This window comes from Portunus trituberculatus, chromosome 30 (genome assembly GCF_017591435.1).
Source record: "Portunus trituberculatus isolate SZX2019 chromosome 30, ASM1759143v1, whole genome shotgun sequence".
In the NCBI taxonomy this organism is placed as follows: domain Eukaryota; kingdom Metazoa; phylum Arthropoda; class Malacostraca; order Decapoda; family Portunidae; genus Portunus; species Portunus trituberculatus.
Genome location: NC_059284.1, coordinates 9,973,763 through 9,992,749, shown reverse-complemented (window position 1 = coordinate 9,992,749; position 18,987 = coordinate 9,973,763). Strand labels below are relative to the sequence as shown.

General features: G+C 42.2%; 1 protein-coding gene across 11 annotated transcripts in view; it reads right to left on the bottom strand.

The window, feature by feature from the left end:
- The window catches only part of LOC123511006 (kalirin-like), a 310,494-nt gene that overhangs the window by 24,956 nt on the left and 266,551 nt on the right, over positions 1–18,987 (bottom strand). For 8 of the 11 annotated variants that reach the window (XM_045266621.1, XM_045266619.1, XM_045266623.1 and 5 more), the window contains 7 exons: positions 7,006–7,114; positions 5,850–6,052; positions 4,164–4,247; positions 1,086–1,257; positions 713–944; positions 360–516; positions 1–228 (listed from right to left, as the gene is read on the bottom strand). In XM_045266621.1, coding sequence (XP_045122556.1) covers positions 1–228; positions 360–516; positions 713–944; positions 1,086–1,257; positions 4,164–4,247; positions 5,850–6,052; positions 7,006–7,114 — 1,185 coding nt within the window. The remainder of the gene's footprint in view (positions 229–359; positions 517–712; positions 945–1,085; positions 1,258–4,163; positions 4,248–5,849; positions 6,053–7,005; positions 7,115–18,987) is intronic. The other 3 variants (XM_045266626.1, XM_045266628.1, XM_045266629.1) reach the window with 1 other exon arrangement.

Sequence of the window (18,987 nt, the reverse complement as noted above, 5' to 3'; positions counted from 1 at the left end):
ATCAAACCCTTGTAATCTCCCAACGTTCATCATGTCGTCGGCTGCCTTGGGTACAACAATCATGATGTTGAGGGCTCTCTTGATGCTCTCAGCCTCCTGCGTCAGCCCTGCCCTCTCAGTATGCTTGTGGATGTCCCGCAGCAGCAGCTGATACTTCATCAATCGCTGCACAGGCTTGATCAGCAAGTCTGGCAGCTGCAGCTTGTGGCCCAGCTTCTGCCTGATCTCCTGCAGAACATTAGAATGTCATGTGCATCTTTTCTGTTTATATTTATATAACTAATTTCCAAAGCAAACACCTATGATACTATATGGCATCTGGAAAATAGCAAACAACACATAGCAGTATAAATACCTACCTCAAAATAGTAAGAGAACTCTGAGACAATGTGCTCTGAGTTGGGTTTGTTTTGGCAGTATTTGACATAAATCTGTAGCCTCTTTTCACTGCGCTGAAACGCTGGCCCAATTTCTTCTGGATGCTCTAAGCATCGTTCGATGTTTTTCATGAAGAAACTGAGGAATTTATAGACATTGAATAGAGATAAAGTTTTGCTTTCTTACTCAACACAGCAACAATAAAAGTTGAGTGACAAAGTATCAAGCTCACATAACATAATCTCATAAGCACATCACCCATCATGATTCAACACATTATCTTGCAGGTTATATGCAATCTATTATCAGAATAATGATAAGGACTCAGACTCACTCTCTGTGCCATTCATAAATAGCCTCCAAGTTTCCAAACACCATCTTGTCTTTTCCATCCTTGAGATTTTCTGGCATTTTCATCTCAGAGTCTGGGTTTCTCATCTCTGCTATGTAGCCTTCCACCACGTCTGCCAAGTCCCTAACATATAGGCGCTCTGTCTCCACCAGCTCTGCCACAACAAACTGCCGCTTGTGAAGTTCTCTTTGCTCCTTGGTCATATCACAATCCCCTGAAGGCAGACACACCTGGTTAATGCTGAGAGGTGAGCACTGGGGATGAACAAAACCAATACACAAGGATCTTATTGACTGCAAGGAATAAATATGTAATCAACCATGATATAAACACCACATCCTGACACATCTCCCACCTGGACTAGTATCTTGTACAAGGAGTGAATGAGGTAGGGCTGATGCCCCCAGATCTGCATCATCTGACAGCTGTGAGGTCAAGGGCACGGGGGATGAGGCCTCGTCCCCGGAACACCCGTCACCTGAACTCCGCCACTCCTTCAGGAGCTCACTGGTTTCTGAGTGTTGTTCCTACAGTGAAGATGGTACAGTTAGCTAGCTGCCTCCACATTATACTGTGTTTGAGGATAATTGGTTACCTCTGAAAACTAGAGAAAACTGAAATTGTAATAAGTAGATACAAGTTCCTTAAAACACTGCTGCTTGAGACTTGATATTCTTCTCTGCCTCTAGTTGTGATGTCTGCCCCTTCATTTCAACATCCTCACTGTATTGCATATGGCAGTGATGATGATGATGATGATGATGATGATGATGATAAAAATGGCAAGAAATGTTTAAGTCTTGTATAGAATATTATGAAATCAATAATAAAGAGGATTTTCTGTATAGTAGATGATGTCACTACCTATATTCTGCAGGTGTCAAATTCCCATATAAAATGAAACACTTTTGTCTCCAGAACACATCCAAATCTACCACTGACAAATAGAATTGTTGAAGGTGAAGGATTATCTTTGTCTCCTCTATCAATCTATGTTTAAAATTCAAAGGCAATCCTTACATGTTTGGCCTGGACAGTCTCTTTTCCATCCACCACTTCAGCCTGTCCTTTTGTTTTCTTTCCCTTAACTACTTCACTGTTTTGTTTTCTTTCCTCCACCACTTCATTATATCTTTGAATCTTCTGCTTTGTTTTTTTACTTCCCAAGTGTTCTCTGCACCAACTCACAGTCCTCGAGAATTTCTTTTCAACATGGTTCGAAATCCGAGACAAACTTTTATTCTCTAAGTCATCGTAGGAGGACAAACTTGACCGCCGCTCTTCTCCCATGCTAAGCCAACTGTCTTTTGTATCACCATCAGGATAAAGTGTGTCATGAATCTGTTATTATTTATATTGTGAAAAATTTCCACACTCAGACTGTCACAGAACATTTGACAGAACCAGACTGGGCCAGGAGATCAGCTATCACTCAACCTCCAATACACACACAGATAAGACTAGTTGCCACATACTGTCTTTCAACCTCATCTAGAGGTATGTATTGCTCTTAGTCTTATATCTAATCTGGATATACAAGCATGAGTTATTCATACTTAATAATTGTATTTCACTTCCGGTCCAGAAAAAGGAAGTCTGTGAGTGTGAAATAGATTATGTAAATATTCCCATGCATATCTTTGTTATCAGGTGAATCTAAGATATAAGAATGCCTGGTCAAGAACATTTCTTTTTGAAAATCTTATCTACAGAAATACTACGTTTCAGGGATTGCATCAGACTACATGTTTTGCTACAAGTATGTGCAAAGATAAGACCTCCACTGACATGATAGGTAGTTCTCATGTTTTGCTACAAGTATGTGCAAAGATAAGACCTCCACTGACATGATAGGTAGTTCTCATGTCAGCTTATCACACCACTGTCACTGTGGTGTGGTCTGGTATGGCTAGGTATGCAGTGAAATCGCAGACTGTGGGATGGTCAGATGTGTATGTGACTGGGGAACTATTTATGACACTGCTGAAATTAAAATAATCATCATATTTCCATAAATATGTAACAACAAAGGTATGTTAAAATTCATGTATGTATTATGCATAGATGATCACAGTATTACTTTCTGCCTTGCGACAGTTAGCACTCAAATTACTAACATATATAACTAAGAAAATAATAAAGAAAAGCGACGAAATAAAAAAAATAAACACATGTAACACATGGTTACACACTAGATAATGTGTACACAAAACATTCAGATACAAAAGAGGAATCTACATGTAGAGTGCAAGACAGGAAGTAAGGCCTGCTGAGGAGTTTGTATTAAGATCAGTACCAATACCGACATGACAGACAGCAGTATAAAAAAAAAAAAAAAAAAAAAAAAAAAATCAAACACAATACTGAATGATACACTGAAACACACAAGACTGAATAGTAAGGCTGATTGTTCCTGAAAACTGGAAAATAAAGGGCAGATAAAGTAAAAACCACTGTAAATATGTGGTGTTCAGACAGTACATTGAATCCTGACACAGAGCAGCAGCTTCCTGAGGGGTAACTGCATCATCCTGGAAACACAACAATTATGAAAAAAATGAGTTTAGATAACTAATTCATGGTGATGCTCATAACACAGGCCAATGGAAACAAACCATCAGGTTATGATGGCCAGGTGCCTTCATAGGGAAATAATATAAACTTGAATTGGAAGGCATCTAGGGCAACACATATGAAAGGAGTACTCCTTAAGGTCATGAAGGTGCTATGCATATCACTATGACTTATTCTTGGCAAACAGAGAAAACTGAGCTAAAATTAATCATGCAGTGTAACAATAAAAAAGACTACAATGTTACATGTCATGATACTTCAGTGCTATAGAGCGTCAACTTTGAAATAACTAAACATCCATTGTGGTCCAAGAATAAATATAGAGGTACAAGTACTGCACAAAGTGAGTCCCATAACAGAATGTCCAACAATTTTAACATATGAAGTGTATTCTATAACACAAAAGCCTACATAAAACTTTCTTCTACAGATATATAGATGAAATAAATAATAATTGAATTCAGGAATGTTTGGAAGTATTCTACACAATAATACCACAAAAATAATAAAGAATACTGATAAACAACAGATCAACAACACAAAAACCACCAACTACAAATAAACACATAGTGAGCAGGAAAACTGAAAAGAACAAAAAACAAATTCCTGACCAACAGCATGCACTCTAAATAAGATGAAACCAAAGTCGAAAGTAAACACCTGATGTAACAATTAGGTGACGGTCAGAAACCCAAAGGTTGTTCCCGGCTACAAAACAGTGTTATGTACAAAAGAGTCCAACGATGTGCCACCAGATGGTTCATGCACTGGTAAGTAGGGAAGAAACGAGACGAGACACTTTACACATGCAAGGTAGTGACAAAAAGAACCATGCTCGCTGCGAACCACAAACGCTCACCATCTTTTCCTTGACAATGTTTTCTATTTCTGTTGCAAGGTCTGTGGTGGTTCCTTCAGCTGTCTTCAAGGCGACACTGGTTGACTGTTGGAGGGACAGGACTGTCATCCAGACTCACTCAAACATAACACCTAACCCATAGCACAAGTTTCCAGCTGGCTACAACCAACCCACACCACACGTCTCCTGCATGAACCAACTCACCGCATAGCCACGGCCAAATCCTCAACACCCATGTCTTTTATACCACTTGTTTCCCAAACTTCAAAACCTCAAAATAATATTTTATTATATATGAACATTCAATTTGAGAATTTTTGAAGCTAAGAATAAAATGTTTGCTCAGACTTTATTTACAGATATTCAGTTCAAAGTTATGAAGAAAAACATTATAAGTAATTTGTAAAAATAGTGAGAAGACTTTACTTGGAAAATATGTTAGCAATTGTTGATCCGAATTCTGGGATTTTCACTATAAGATAACCTTTGAGGAACAAAATTCATTAATAAATCATAATTCACCAGTGCAAGAGTGCTTCACTGGATGACAGCAGTGTTAATCACCATCCCTCACTCACACTTCACACATCACTAGCCTCACACATCTAGCACCTCACTGGCCCCACTATCACCCTTGAGGCTTGGCCACCTCACTCCTCCCATCACCACAAGATTGAAATGTTAGTTCAAGACCAGAAAGTGAAGTTAGGCCACAAAATGCTGCACCCATCACCACTTTTTAACATGCTAACTGGCATACAACCCCATTACTATATCATTCATTCAATAAGAATTTAGTAAATGAATTCAGATATAGTACTTTTTCCCCCCATATTTCCAGGCAGCACCATTCACCTTTGCTTACCAAACACCATACCTGCTAAGAAGAGGAAAGAGGAAGAATGTGATGATGAGCCTTACAATTATAAAGACTATTGTAAACAACACACCAGAGGGAATTTGAAACACTATCCTATATGCTATGAGTAACAAGAAGCAGCTTAACGTAAATCCAATACTATGATACAGAGGCACAAACACCCTCAAGAACACAAAACTCTCTAATACTAAGACTGGTCGCCCAATCTTAAAATCTAGAGGACGTCTACTAACTCTAGTATGCTGGCTACACAAATATCTGAAGAATATTCTCTTCAGTAATCAAGCTATTATGCACAAAGATTTCCAAAACTTTCACACCCCAAAAACTGAGGCAAAGCTATGGATGTATCATGTCATGCAGAAAACACATCACCTCAAGCTAGATGAAATAGACTATGTATATAAAAATGGCATGAAGGCACCAGGAAATACATTGTTTTATCAAATTTACAAAAGATTTTTCACTCATGTTAATTTAGATAAAACTGGATGCTTTCTTCATGTCTACAATGCTTGATTTGACAACTTAGTTTTTTGTTTCCAATCATGCTATCCTACCTACCTACCTCAACTGTTTATAGATACCCTAGCTATTTCCTTTCTAATAATTCCTTCACTAATGTCAGCTGTAAGAGTCATTAGTATCAACCTGTAAATCAAAGGAAGAATAAATATAAAACAGACAATTCATCAAAAAAAAAAGGTTAGGGGTCAAACAGGAGATTCCAGGACCTTGCAAAGAAGTGATGGTAACAACAAATCAGAGAAATGACCAAAGTTAATAACAACCCAAGAGAAACTCACTCTTGTGGGGACGTCAGTGAGAATGTTGTCAAGGGGAGGCATGGGTGGCCCAGAGGCGGCAGCGGCAGTGCCCTGACCACCCTGAGCCGCTGCTACAGCCGTGGGCTGCTCCAATACCTTCATGGGGGGTGGCAGCTCCATCTCCAGCTCTCCTTCCTCCCCATTCTCCACTGAGAGGGAGCGACTTGGGCCGGATGCACTGTCTGTAAGGGCCACAGAGTGTGAACTGTGCTGGTCTCTCCACAGTGACAAGACTCATTCTTACAATACAGTGCATTATAATTACACTGACATAAAGAAGCTATGTAATTAATTATTTGTTAGTACTACTAAGTCACTTCTTTTTAGGCATTATTATTGGACTCAATCACCATCATTTCATTCAATGTTCTTATTTTCACCTACAGGGTTAGACATCAAAGGGTTTAAGAACTATTCTGAAATACATTACATTATTGTACTTTTTTTCAATTTATATATGAGTATCGTTACAACAGTTCATTTGATGTAATGCAACACATTCAACTAAAGAGATTGCCTTCATGAGAATAACATTTTCCACTGATAATTAGACAGAGCCTGACTGAAAATCTACAATCCTTGACATACTAAAAATACATCAGAATATCATCTTTAAACCAAATGACTAAACACAACACTAATGAACCAGGGCTAATGAAGACCTGCAGCCTCTCAGCACTAATGAGAAGTAACAGGAGTGTGTGTGTGATGGATTATGGGTGTCCTGGGAGAGGCATGGGACACATCAGTACTTGTGTGTGGGAGAGGCTGAAATACTGCCAGTGTATCAGTGTTAGAGAGAGAGAGAGAGAGAGAGAGAGAGAGAGAGAGAGAGAGAGAGAGAGAGAGAGAGAGAGAGAGAGAGAGAGAGAGAGAGAGAGAGAGAGAGAGAGAGAGAGAGAGAGAGAGAGAGAGAGAGAGAGAGAGAGAGAGAGAGAATCAGAACCTCAGAATAGCTTTGAGATATTAGAAAGAGCACAAGTGTTTGAGAATATCAGTATTAGCATTCAAATATGAGGGAAGGAGTACTGAAAGGGTAGCTATTGTATTTATCAGTGTAAGAATGAGTGTCACAGTGTGGATGGCAGTGTGATCTTTATTTCAACAGCATCACTATTACTGCCACTGTGAGTACCTGGATGTGACGTGAGGGGGGGTACACGAGCTGCTGGGACCACCTCTGTTTCCTCCTCCGACTGGCTCTGAGTACCTGGCTTGTTCCCCATGTCACCAGCACTGCCGACCTGCAATACACAATGCCACACGTTTACAATACTGCTACACACACACACACACACACACAGAGGCAGCCACACACTAAGATGTGCACAATACATCAACACCCTTCACAAACCAATGTACAAACAAAATAACTGATGTTACACACACACACACACACACACACACACACACACACACAGTCAAGGGTATGGCTGTCAGTAGCTTGGTCCTTTTTTAATTATGACTCAACAAAATAAATAAGGGCAATACTTATCAAGAATTCTATCTATTCAGTATCTTAATACCACACACACACACACACACACACACACACACACACACACACACACACACAGCTGTCTGGCCTTCTCACGTTTTATATAATGAAGTTTTTATGTAATTTGTAATGCCACTCCACTTGACAACATTCTCTTAGTGCCATGATGAACTGCAGCAAAAGAATAAGCCATTAATGATATAAACTTTTACAATGAGGATTTCAGTACAGTCTCTCTCTCTCTCTCTCTCTCTCTCTCTCTCTCAAAGGGCAGTTCACTCTCTTAACGTTCACAAATGCCACACTAAATATGGATCAGTTTTACTTCACACTTCAAAACCTCAGTCCTCGTCACTTCACATTCTTAGTGATGAAGTATGAGCGTCACTTGACATTCCCGAAAGAGATTAACTTTTTTCCTTTAAGAAGTGTGAATGACAATGCCTATCACAACCGCCTCACTCAGGTTCCCCACGACAAAAGCTTGCGAAACTATGTATATATATTTTTTCATCTTATTTTACATCTGTCAGAAGATTAGAACAATTGATGGATAGGGATTACACTTAACCCTTCAATACCGTGCCGCGTTTTCATATTTATTCTGCTTACTACTTTGTGATTTTATACAGCTTCAGATACTTATGTTGGGATTAAAATAGTGAAGACTGGCCATTAATCTTCTGACCTCCATAGATCTTTGCTAATCTAAATAAAATCGTCCAATCATACCCAAAACTCATGGTAAAAAATGCGTCTCAGTACTGAAGGCGTTAAGTTATACACATTAGCCGCTACGTGCAGACCAGATAATTCAACAGGCAGAGGTCACTAAAGCTCTTATGGATGTCTTCATTATTCTTGTGACAATTCAACTAGGAAACTGTACAATGAACGAGGCAAACATCCATAAAAACCAGAATGATCAGCCCAGTGACCTCTGAACTTACACCTTATGAAACTCAACCATTTCACAACCCGGAGCCACAACCGTGAGTGAATGGCTGTCACGCTCCCACGGTGACCCTTAATGACCTAGCGTGGTGGGAGTTAGGAAACACGTCACAGCTACATTCCATCATCCGTCTCGCTTCAAGTCAAAAAGAAGCTCGTCGGTATCTCTACGCTTTCTATGGTTTGCTAGTTTTCCTTCCTATTACTACAAAGGCGTTCGTTGCATTTGGGTTTCCTCTCATATTCAATGAAGAGGGAACGTTGCTTTAATTTTACAACTAAATCATGTTTTTTCTTATTCATGTTAAAGGATGTGTGCGCGTGATTTCCATTTTCTTGTGAGAGTGTTTCCATTTTCTTACCTAATACAAAGAGAACGTTTTTTTTTTTTTTTTTTTTACCGAACACTAAAAATGTGTCTTCCTCGTAGTGCATGAAGCGAGTGTGTTGTCTTCACTCGTACTAAGGCTCGTATTCTCAAACACTTTTGCGCTTCACCTCCACTATTTAAAAAAGCTTTATTTAAATTTACACGAGTTTTTTTTTTAAGGTTCTAGAGGCAAAGTGACAAGATTTCTCCATTATTAAGTGAAGAAACACTCTTAAAAACCCTGCTATTCATCTCTGTGGCCTTGGAAAGTAGTCGTGATGAGAGAGCAAAGCGTAAAACTAACACGTCACTTCCTTTCCTACTACAACAGAATTTAATACGTTTCCCTGAGTGTTGCTTTTCTTTTGTATTAGTACAGTAAAACGTATATATAATCTTCTCCAAGGCAACTCCATCTTCGTTCCTTAAATACCAAACGTTTTATTTTTGTAACCTTCCTTACAAAACAAGAGACCATTTAGTTCCTTATTACGACCAATGCGTAAGGTACAAGGAAACGTGAGGATATGTGGTACGTAGTGAGAGTAGTGTGACAGGTTATCTTCCCTGCACGCGACATGAACACTCCTACGCTATTGTCTCGCATCCGTTTCGTAATCTTGGTGAGCGACGTGAGGAGAGGACAGAACAGGGCCGCGTTATCACACTCCAGCGCCTTTCTTCGACTTTGTACAGCCTCTAGTGGAGGGTATCAAGATCTCCAAGGGTGTATTCATGATTTTAACCTTTTCAGTACTGGGACGCCTTTCTACCATGAGTTTTGTGTATCATTAGACGATTTTGTTTACATTATAAACTGTCTATGGAGTTCAGAAGATTGATGGCCAGAGTCTTCACTATTTCAATCTCCCACATAAGTTTCTGAAGCTAAATAAAATCACCAAATAGTAAGCAGAATTAATTTGAGAAACGAATAATGGCACTGAAGAGATTAAGAGTAAGACCGAGATTCTTAACCACCAACGGGGAAAGAAGTAAAAAAAAAAAAATATATATATATAAAAAAAAACCCGAGGAGAGATACAATAAGGCACAGTACGGGAGGAGAGATGAGAGAAGCAAGGTACGGGAGGAGAGGGATAAAAAAAACATAAATTGACCGAGTTGAATACGTGGATGTGTGCATAAGACTGATACTAACGACCTTGAGCTATAAAATGACCCTCCGTGGCGCAAAGGTGATCCCATACCCCTAACATCCACACCACCCACACCACCCCAGCCCACGCCCCAGTCTCCGCCCCCTCACACAACTGAGCCTCTGTTTAAAGCTTCACGGTAAACAATCTATTCCCCCCCCGCCCCTCTACCCCCTCGCTGGCTGCCACTCTGGTTCTTTGTGGTTAGTGTAGTGGTGATGGAAGGCGTGAGGAGGAAGGAGCAGCAGCGGTAATTATCGATAAGTTGAAGGAGAGGGAGTGACGGAGCGCGGGGCAGGGAGGGAGTGGCGGAAAGAGAGGCGAGTTGAACAGCGTAAAGAGAAGAGGAAGATATGGAGTAAGGAATGGCGAATAGAGGAAGGAGAATAGCTAGTGAGTAGTGGAGGGAAAAATAGAGAGAGAAGGGGACGAATCAGGAAGTTAGAGTAGGGAAGGAGTGCTGAGGGTAAAGGAAAAAAAGACATGGAGAAATGAATAATGGGAGGGAATGGGAGAGAAGAATGAGGTAGATAGAATGAAACAACGATAACATAGATAACAGGGAAGAAAGAAGGTAGACAGGGATGAAAAGCAAATGGGGTGAATGTTGAGAAAGAAGGATAAATGAGAGACGAGAGAAGAAAAAAAGTGTGATCAGAAGATGCGATTGGATATGGAAAGAGAAAGGGATGAAGACGTGAAATAAAACAACGTAGGAGGAAAAGGAGGGCGAGGAAAATAAACAGAGAGAGAGAGAGAGAGAGAGAGAGAGAGAGAGAGAGAGAGAGAGAGAGAGAGAGAGAGAGAGAGAGAGAGAGAGAATAAGAGAACCAATGAGGGAACAAAGCGAAGCAGTCTCTATCGGAGCTAAAGTTGATGTTACGCTCCCCACCTCAAACACACCAAGAGAAGAAAAACGAGTCAAATAAAATACTGAACAATGATGAAAAGAAGAGAAAAAAGAGATCAAATAATATAAGCACTGAAAAAAAAATCACGACAATTCAAAACCATTACGATATCATGAGAAAACGACCACTTTATTGACAGAGAGAGAGAGAGAGAGAGAGAGAGAGCAATAAGATGAACAGCCAGGGATGATAAGGAGCAGTACAAACACTACATCACATCCTTGCTAAGCTGGGTGAGGCAGACACACACACACTGAGATCCGCCACCAGTGTCCGGGTTACCGTGAGTCTCATGGCCTGAAGTAGCGTCACTCACGGCGGGGAAGGAGGTTAGGGCGAGGTTATAGCAAGGTAAGGGAGGAAGAAGACGCGGGAAGGAGGTTAGAAAGGCTACGTGAGGATGCTGTGACGGCTGAAGGAACTTTCGCTGATAAATACGCAAGTAAAAACGAGGCAAAATTGGAGTAGAATGTGATGGATAGTTAGAGAGCACAACGAAGGGAGATTAGAATGCCTAGAATATTGATGAAGGTTGGGGAAGGTCAAGAGGCTAGGGTAAACAAGGAAAGAGACCCAGGAAGCGAGATTGAGGCTGGGAGATGCTAGGTAGGCTGGGAACATTAGGAGACTGAGGAGGCGAAGGTGGGAATGCGTACAGAACACTGGGGAAGGTCTGGGAAGGGCAAGAGGCGAGGGAAAACAAGGAAAGGCACCCAGGAAGCGAGATGGAGAGGCTGAGAGATGTTAGGTAGGCTGGGAACACTGGGAGGCTGAAAAGATAAGGAGGTTAGGACTAGGAGATTCTAAGACTGGTAATGTCGACAGGCGAGGGATAACTAGAGGGAACAGGGAAGCGAGATGAGAGGTTACGAGAAGCTATATAGGATAGGAACACAAGGAAACTGAAAAAAGATTAGAATGACTATGAGATTCTAAGGTTCAAGAAGAAAGATTCAGACGGTCATGAGGAGAACAATAACAAGAGGGTATCACACAGGCTGACAGATAAAGGCTAAGAGGTTTGGGAGACTAAAGGAAAGATGAGAGTGGATCATAATAAGTGTGTGAGAGGCTGGCGAGTTAAAGGAGACTATAAGAAGGTGAGGGCCGCTGGGAGTAACAGGAAGAGCTATATGGGAGGGCATGGGGAGACGAACAGATTAGATGATAGGGGTGTTTGTAGGGCTGCGATTGAGGAGAAATAAAGGAGTGAAAGATGACAGAAGGTAGCAGAAGGCCAACAAAGGATAAATAAAGACTAGTAGATGAAAAAAAGGAAGTGAAAGACAAAAATAAAATGGAGATAGAGGCTGGGAGACATGAAAAACAGTACAAAAAAGGAAGGGAGATAAAAAAAAATGGATAACAGAGATAGACCAGAGGAAGGAAAATAAACCTTGAGACATGATAGGAAGGTGATATATAGCAAGGAATAAGAACAAGCAGCCACCGGAGCTCATAATATAGATAAATAGCGAGACTGCGGCGTAATATGTATGCTTAAAAGGAGGAGACAGGAAAGGGATGTTTGAGGTGTTAAGAGCAGGCGATAGGGAAAGTGGAAAGGGGAAACTGTGAAGACAAAGCGAGAGACAAGAGAGGGATGAAGGGGGAGAAAGGGAGGGGAGCGATAAAAGCAAGGCATGAGTGGAGGATGCGGGGAACAGCTGCGGAATCAGTTAGTATCAGGAGTTTGTCGAGTACCGATAAATACGACGATGTTTTCTTAGTTTTTTTTTGGAGGGGGGTAATTAGATCTCTATAAAAAGGAATAAAAAAGAGCATTGTCAAGGTGAGCGATGGGAGCATGTGTAATTTTCCGTTAATGAGCGTCGTGGTGTCCTTATCAGCCAAAATTTATGTGAGAAATTATGCGGAGTGTCAAGAGAGGAAGTTACGTTATAGTGCTGTAGCGGCGGTGGAAAGGGAGAGAGATATGCGTTAAACTAATTCCCGGCATATGAGAGAGAGAGAGAGAGAGAGAGAGAGAGAGAGAGAGAGAGATGGACTTGCCGGCGTTTAAGAGCATCGCCACGAGGATAACTTACAAGAATAACAATAAATAAGCCGAATAAACAAACCCGGCCAAACCACAACATTCCTCTTGGTCAAATAAGCCACGAACTCTGAGCCGGAACTGAATAAAGTATTGTCAACACGTGGCCAGAAAAAACAAAGATGGAAACTGCGGCCAACCATAAACACTGAAGGGTTTGGGGCGCCGCACGTGTCTTAGATAAGCAAGACCTCCCCACACCTCCTCCTCCTCCTCCTCCTCCTCCACTTTTAGGTCTCCCAGTGGCCTTAAGGCGCTCTGTTTCCGTCCCAAGAAGGTTTTGGGATTTGTGTGTGTCCTCGTATTCATGTGGATGAGGTCCTCGGTGCTGCGCGGGTGGGGGCGCACTGCCGCTCAAGGGGATGTGCCCACCTGCCCCAGAGCGGTTGTGGTCCAAACAAACAACTGGAGAGCGAGGCGGTTAGGGCGTGCCACTTCCTCCCCTTCGCGGCCAAGTGCTTATGGATCATTCTGGCGTGAAAACCTGTCCACGGTGCTTTATTGGCCATTGCCCGCTGGAGAAGTGAGTGTTTCAGGTGAATGGGTCTACTGGCAGTGTGTCTGTGTTCGTGGCCCGCAGGTATGTAATGTTGGGTTAGGTTAGGCCTGGTTCTCGCCATTCTTGCTCATGTTTGTGTGCTGAAACTTGGCGTGGGCTAGTTAAGGTAAGGTAAGGTGAGGTAATAAAGGTAAGGTAAGGTAAGGTAAGGTATGGTATGGTATGGTATGGTATGGTATGGTATGGTATGGTATATGGTATGGTATGGTATGGTATGGTATGGTATGGTATGATATGGTAAGGTATGGCATGATATGGTATGGTATGTTAGCAAGGTTGCATTAGATTTGCTTCACTCCTCTCCTGTATCAGTGACCCGGCAGCGGCGCCCTCACTCCTGCACAGGCTCCACCAGGCCTCGTCCACATTCACACCCACTTTTCTCTCCTCGGGCTTAATATTTTCTCGTAACTGCCAGCATTTCTGTGTCTGTGACCCAGTGGAGAACAGAAACATGTCTGCCAGGCCTGCCTCGCTTCCATCAGCCTCAATCCTCGCTCTGAAACAAATCTCTATCCTGAGGCCTAATAATTTCTTCTGTCCCGCCACAAAAGTCTCGACGCTGACGTGGAATGCGAGGCGAGGCGAGCAGAGCCAAGCACCACTACCACCACCACCACCTTGCCTCTCCCCTTGCTCATCTTCGCCTCACATCGACGTCACCCTCGTCATCTCAATGCTGGCCACACGAGGACCACAGGGTTGTGTTGTGTATCCCTCTTAGTCATGTTAGTGCCATGACCTCTGGGGTGCCTTGCTCCTGACGCAGGCACCGCATTGCTCTCTCCCTCCCTCCGCCAGCCACCTGTTTGTTTCCTATTCGTTCCCAAGTCAGTGTTTCTAAGAATGATAATGTTTTCCACTACGCTACTTATTTTGTATTCAACTCGGCGTCATCTCTTCCAAGGAAACTTACAGCAACCTCCGTTTTCCTCATAAGGACCCTAAACACACACACACACACACACACACACACACACACACACACACACACACACACACACACACACACACACACACACACACACACACACAGACAGAAGGATGAATTGTTTCCGGAATGAATGAGAAGACTTTTACACACACACACACACACACACACACACACACACACACACACACACACACACACACACACACACACACATACTGCCAAGTTTTCCAAGAGTGTACGTGTGTTTATTCCGCTCCACCTTCAGTTATGACGCAGCGAGTCTGTTTTCATCCGCAAGTCTCTTAAACATTTGAATTATTTCCTGGACTTCTCTTACAAATAAAACACAGGCGAGTGGTGCACCTCCTCAGGCCTCGGTCTGTTCACGCCTGGCAGGAGGAGCGTGTGATATCAGACGTCGCTCACTCCCCTATCCCCATACCCCTCCTACTCCCTCACCTCATCTCGCCCGCCACTGTCAGCAGAGGCACTCATAACATCCTGTGACGCCCCCGCTCCATCCCGCCCGCCGCTCTCTGCCCCAAGCACTGACACACATTCTTGATTTTTTTCAACTTATTTATTTATTTTTTCTACTGAAGGTCCCTCGGGCGCTCGCCGTGAGTCACCTCCGGGGAATTTGTCGCAATCATGAGCACCACAACGACGTGCGGCGCCAAGGCGTGGGGCGCCGCCCCAGTCACGCGTCAAGGGGTGGCAGCCGTGGTGCAAAATAAACGTATGATAAAACGAACAATGCTGTTTAAAAATATCCACAACCATTTCCGAAAATTAAACAATACGACGCACTTTCTCCTAAAATCAACTTCAAATAATATTCGATAATACCAATGACAGTTTTACATTCTGCTGCTTCCTATTAACTAATTATATATATATATATATATATATATATATATATATATATATATATATATATATATATATATATATATATATATATATATATATATATATAAAACACTCGCCAAAAAACATCAATATTTGATAAGAAGAAAAACCGACATCTCACACGCAGCAAAAACAACAACAAAGAGGAGGAGATGCGGGCAGAAGGTGTGGGTCGAGCCTTGAGGTGGACACAGCAGCACAGCAGCACAGCACCACAACATCACAGCACCACAGCAGCTCGGGACCATATTCTGAAACTCTTCTGCCCGCACGTCCACTACTTTCGACGAGCCTTGGTTGAAGTGACACGTGTTCTTAAGTATTTCATGGTTCTAGAGACAGGTCAACAACATTTGTACAGTACACTTCAACACTAGAACATCCGGCTAATCACCCGGCTAAAACACTCGTGGCGAGGCAGCATGACATTTATGAGTACAGGTCTCGGAGTAATGGCGGCGTCACGTGATGGCGACGACAGAGGGACAACCAAAAATAGAGAATTAGAGTAAAAGTGGAGCGGATGCGACCGCTTGCTTGAGTCTCCCTTCATTACCTCCTCCTCCTCCTCCTCCTCCTCCTCCTCCTCCTCCTCCTCTACCAGCATCTCCGCCTCACTCATTCCATCATCTCTTCTCCTTCAAGCACTCAACAGGTAATTATCTTTAGGCTTAATAGCTGATTATTATTATTATTATTATTATTATTATTATTATTATTATTATTGCTCTTATTATTATTATTATTATTATTATCAATAATGTTATCATTTTCTATACACACACACACACACACACACACACACACACACACACACACACACACACAGAGGGTGAGTGAATACAGAACACTCAATGATGATCGACGACCTAAATCTATTTAAAGGCACACACGTACGCACGCACGCACGCACGCACACACACACACACACACACACACACACACACACACACACACACACACACACACACACACACACACACATTTTAGGCACTACCGATACAACTATACCAAGAAAAACGAAGAGGAGGAGGAGGAGGAGGAGGAGGAGGAGGAGGAGGAGGAGGAGGAGGAGGAGGAGGAGGAGGAGGAGGAGGAGGAGGAGGAGGAGGAAAATGACAAAGAAGAGACATGGAAGGGAGCAGAATAATGGGACAAGGGAGAGGGATAAGGAGGTTATGGATAAAGGAGAGGAGAGGAGAGGAGAGGAGAGGACAGGACAGGAGGGAGGAAAGGACCCCCAAAACACCCCCCACCCCCTCACATCTCCAACATCCGGGCTCAACACCTGCTTCTGCCCCTCAGTATCACTCGCCGCATCCCCTCCAGCTCCCTGTGTGTGTGTGTGTGTGTGTGTGTGTGTGTGTGTGTGTGTGTGTGTGTGTGTGTGTGTGTTATGGTAAATATAAACATGGTAGCGAAGAAATAACTCTCTCTCTCTCTCTCTCTCTCTCTCTCTCTTTTTTCAGTTTGTGTTGCTTCTTTCTTTCTTTTTTTAAGATTCTATTCTATGTTTTTCTTGTGTGTGTGTGTGTGTGTGTGTGTGTGTGTGTGTGTGTGTGTGTGTGTGTGTGTGTGTGTGTGTGTGTGTGTGTGTGTAAACGTCTTCTCATTCATTCCGGAAACAATTCATCCTTCTCTTTCGATCAACATGTTAAATCTATTTGCTTCTTCATTCTCCTCCATCCCTCTTCCTATCCACTCTCTCTCTCCCTCTCCCTCTCCCTCTCTCTGAAGGTTGAATGACAAAAAAAAAAAAAGTCATAACTATAAATTGCTCCCCACTGTCCCGTTATATCGTGCTTTATTTTGATGAGAATATTTTCCAGGTTGTGAGTTGCGTTACGTAAGACAAAGGCAGCCCACCACCACCACCACCACCACTATAGCCTTTACCGCTACACTACCTCGAGAGAGAAAAAAAAAGGAGGAAAAATAAAGCAGGATAGAGAGAACAACAGCTCAGTGGTTACACACACACACAGGACCGGGTTCGATTCGGCCGGGTGGAGATATTTGGGTGTGTCTCCTTTCACGTGTAGCCCTGTTCACCTAGCAGTGAGTAGGTACGGGATGTAAATCGAGAAGTTGTGACCTTGTTTGTGTGGTGTGTGCTTGGTCTCAGGCCTATCCCAAGATCGGAAATAATGAGCTCTGAGCTCGTTCCGTAGGGTAACGTCTGGCTGTCTCGTCAGACACACACACACACACACACACACACACACACACACACACACATACACACAAACAGTAGAAATGAACAAAAAATGTAATAAAATATCCAATTACTACATACACACAAAAATATTACATGAGAGAGAGAGAGAGAGAGAGAGAGAGAGAGAGAGAGAGAGAGAGAGAGAGAGAGAGAGAGAGAGAGAGAGAGAGAGAGAGAGAGAGAGAGAGAGAGAGAGAGAGCGGATGGAGAGATAAACAGATGAAAAAAGTACACCAAAAAAAGAGAAAAACGAGATAAAAAGCACCAACGAATAAATAAAACAATAAATAACGATAAGTAAGACTCATTAATAGTTCTCCATTCCTTCATTCTTCAAAAACTGGGCCGTTCAGTTCTTCGTCTTCATCTCCTGGAAGAATTTGGGTTAAGTGGAAGGACAAGTTTCTCGGTCCCGAATGGAAGAGGAGGAGGAGGAGGAGGAGGAGGAGGAGGAGGAGGAGGAGGAGGTCTGTTTAACCTAGTCTGAACTTAACTAACCTAACTGAACAGTATGCTAACCTAATTTAACTTACCCTAAGCAAATTTAAACCTAACTTAACCTAACCTAACTTAACCCTGTCTTAACCTCACCTCACCTAACCTAACCTGCTGTCCTTACCCCCCCTTGTCTCCTCCGCTGAGTACTACTGACGGCGGCGTGACCTTTCCTTGTCCTCGTGGTCACTCTTACACACTGACAGCCTGACCTTTGACCTTCGCTCCTCAAGATAGGTTACGAGAGTTATACAAGCTGTGTTTCTTCTTTTTCCCTCAGGTTCTATTCATCCTTTTCGTCAATAGAAGAGGAATAAGAATAAAGTTGAAAAGTGCAGTGAATCAAGTCCTTTTTCTTTCCTTATTTAGTTTCCTTCTATGTAAATAATTGTGAAGCATATTTTAAGGTCGTATTCTGAAACGCTTTGCTGTCTCACCATCACTGCTTTCCAAAGGTTCCAGTTGAAGATACTCGTGTTTTTAAGAGTATTTTTATGGGTCTGGTGATAGATTGGCAAGATTTCCAGTTTATTAAAAGAGAAACTGCCTTGAAAATCTTGCTAGTTGTCTCTGTGGCCTTGGAAAATTGTCGTGGTGTGAAGGGAAAGCTTTTCTAAGTAATCAGTCAGTTAATCAGTCAGTCAGTCTGTCAATGAATCAATATTTTTCTTCCTTTTCCTTAAGTACAAGAATAAAGTTGAAAAAAATAGTGAGCCAGTCAGTTTTTTCCCTTATCTAGTTTCCTTGTATGTTAACTAGTGAGGTAGTATTTAATCAGTCAATCAATCAATATCTTTCTTCCTTTTCCTTAAGTATTCTCTGTGTAAATGATTGCGAAATAGGACTAATTCAATCAGTTAATCAGTTAGTTGGTTAGTCTCTCGTCTTTTCCTACTCCTCGTTTGTCTCCCTCTTTAGTAAATGATTGTGAAAAAATAAGTTAACCTGTCAATCATTCACTTAGTTTTTCATCTCTTCTTCCTCCTGTCTCTCTCTTTAGTAAATGATTGTGAAATAGTAGTACGTCAGCCAGCCAATCAGTTAGTCTGT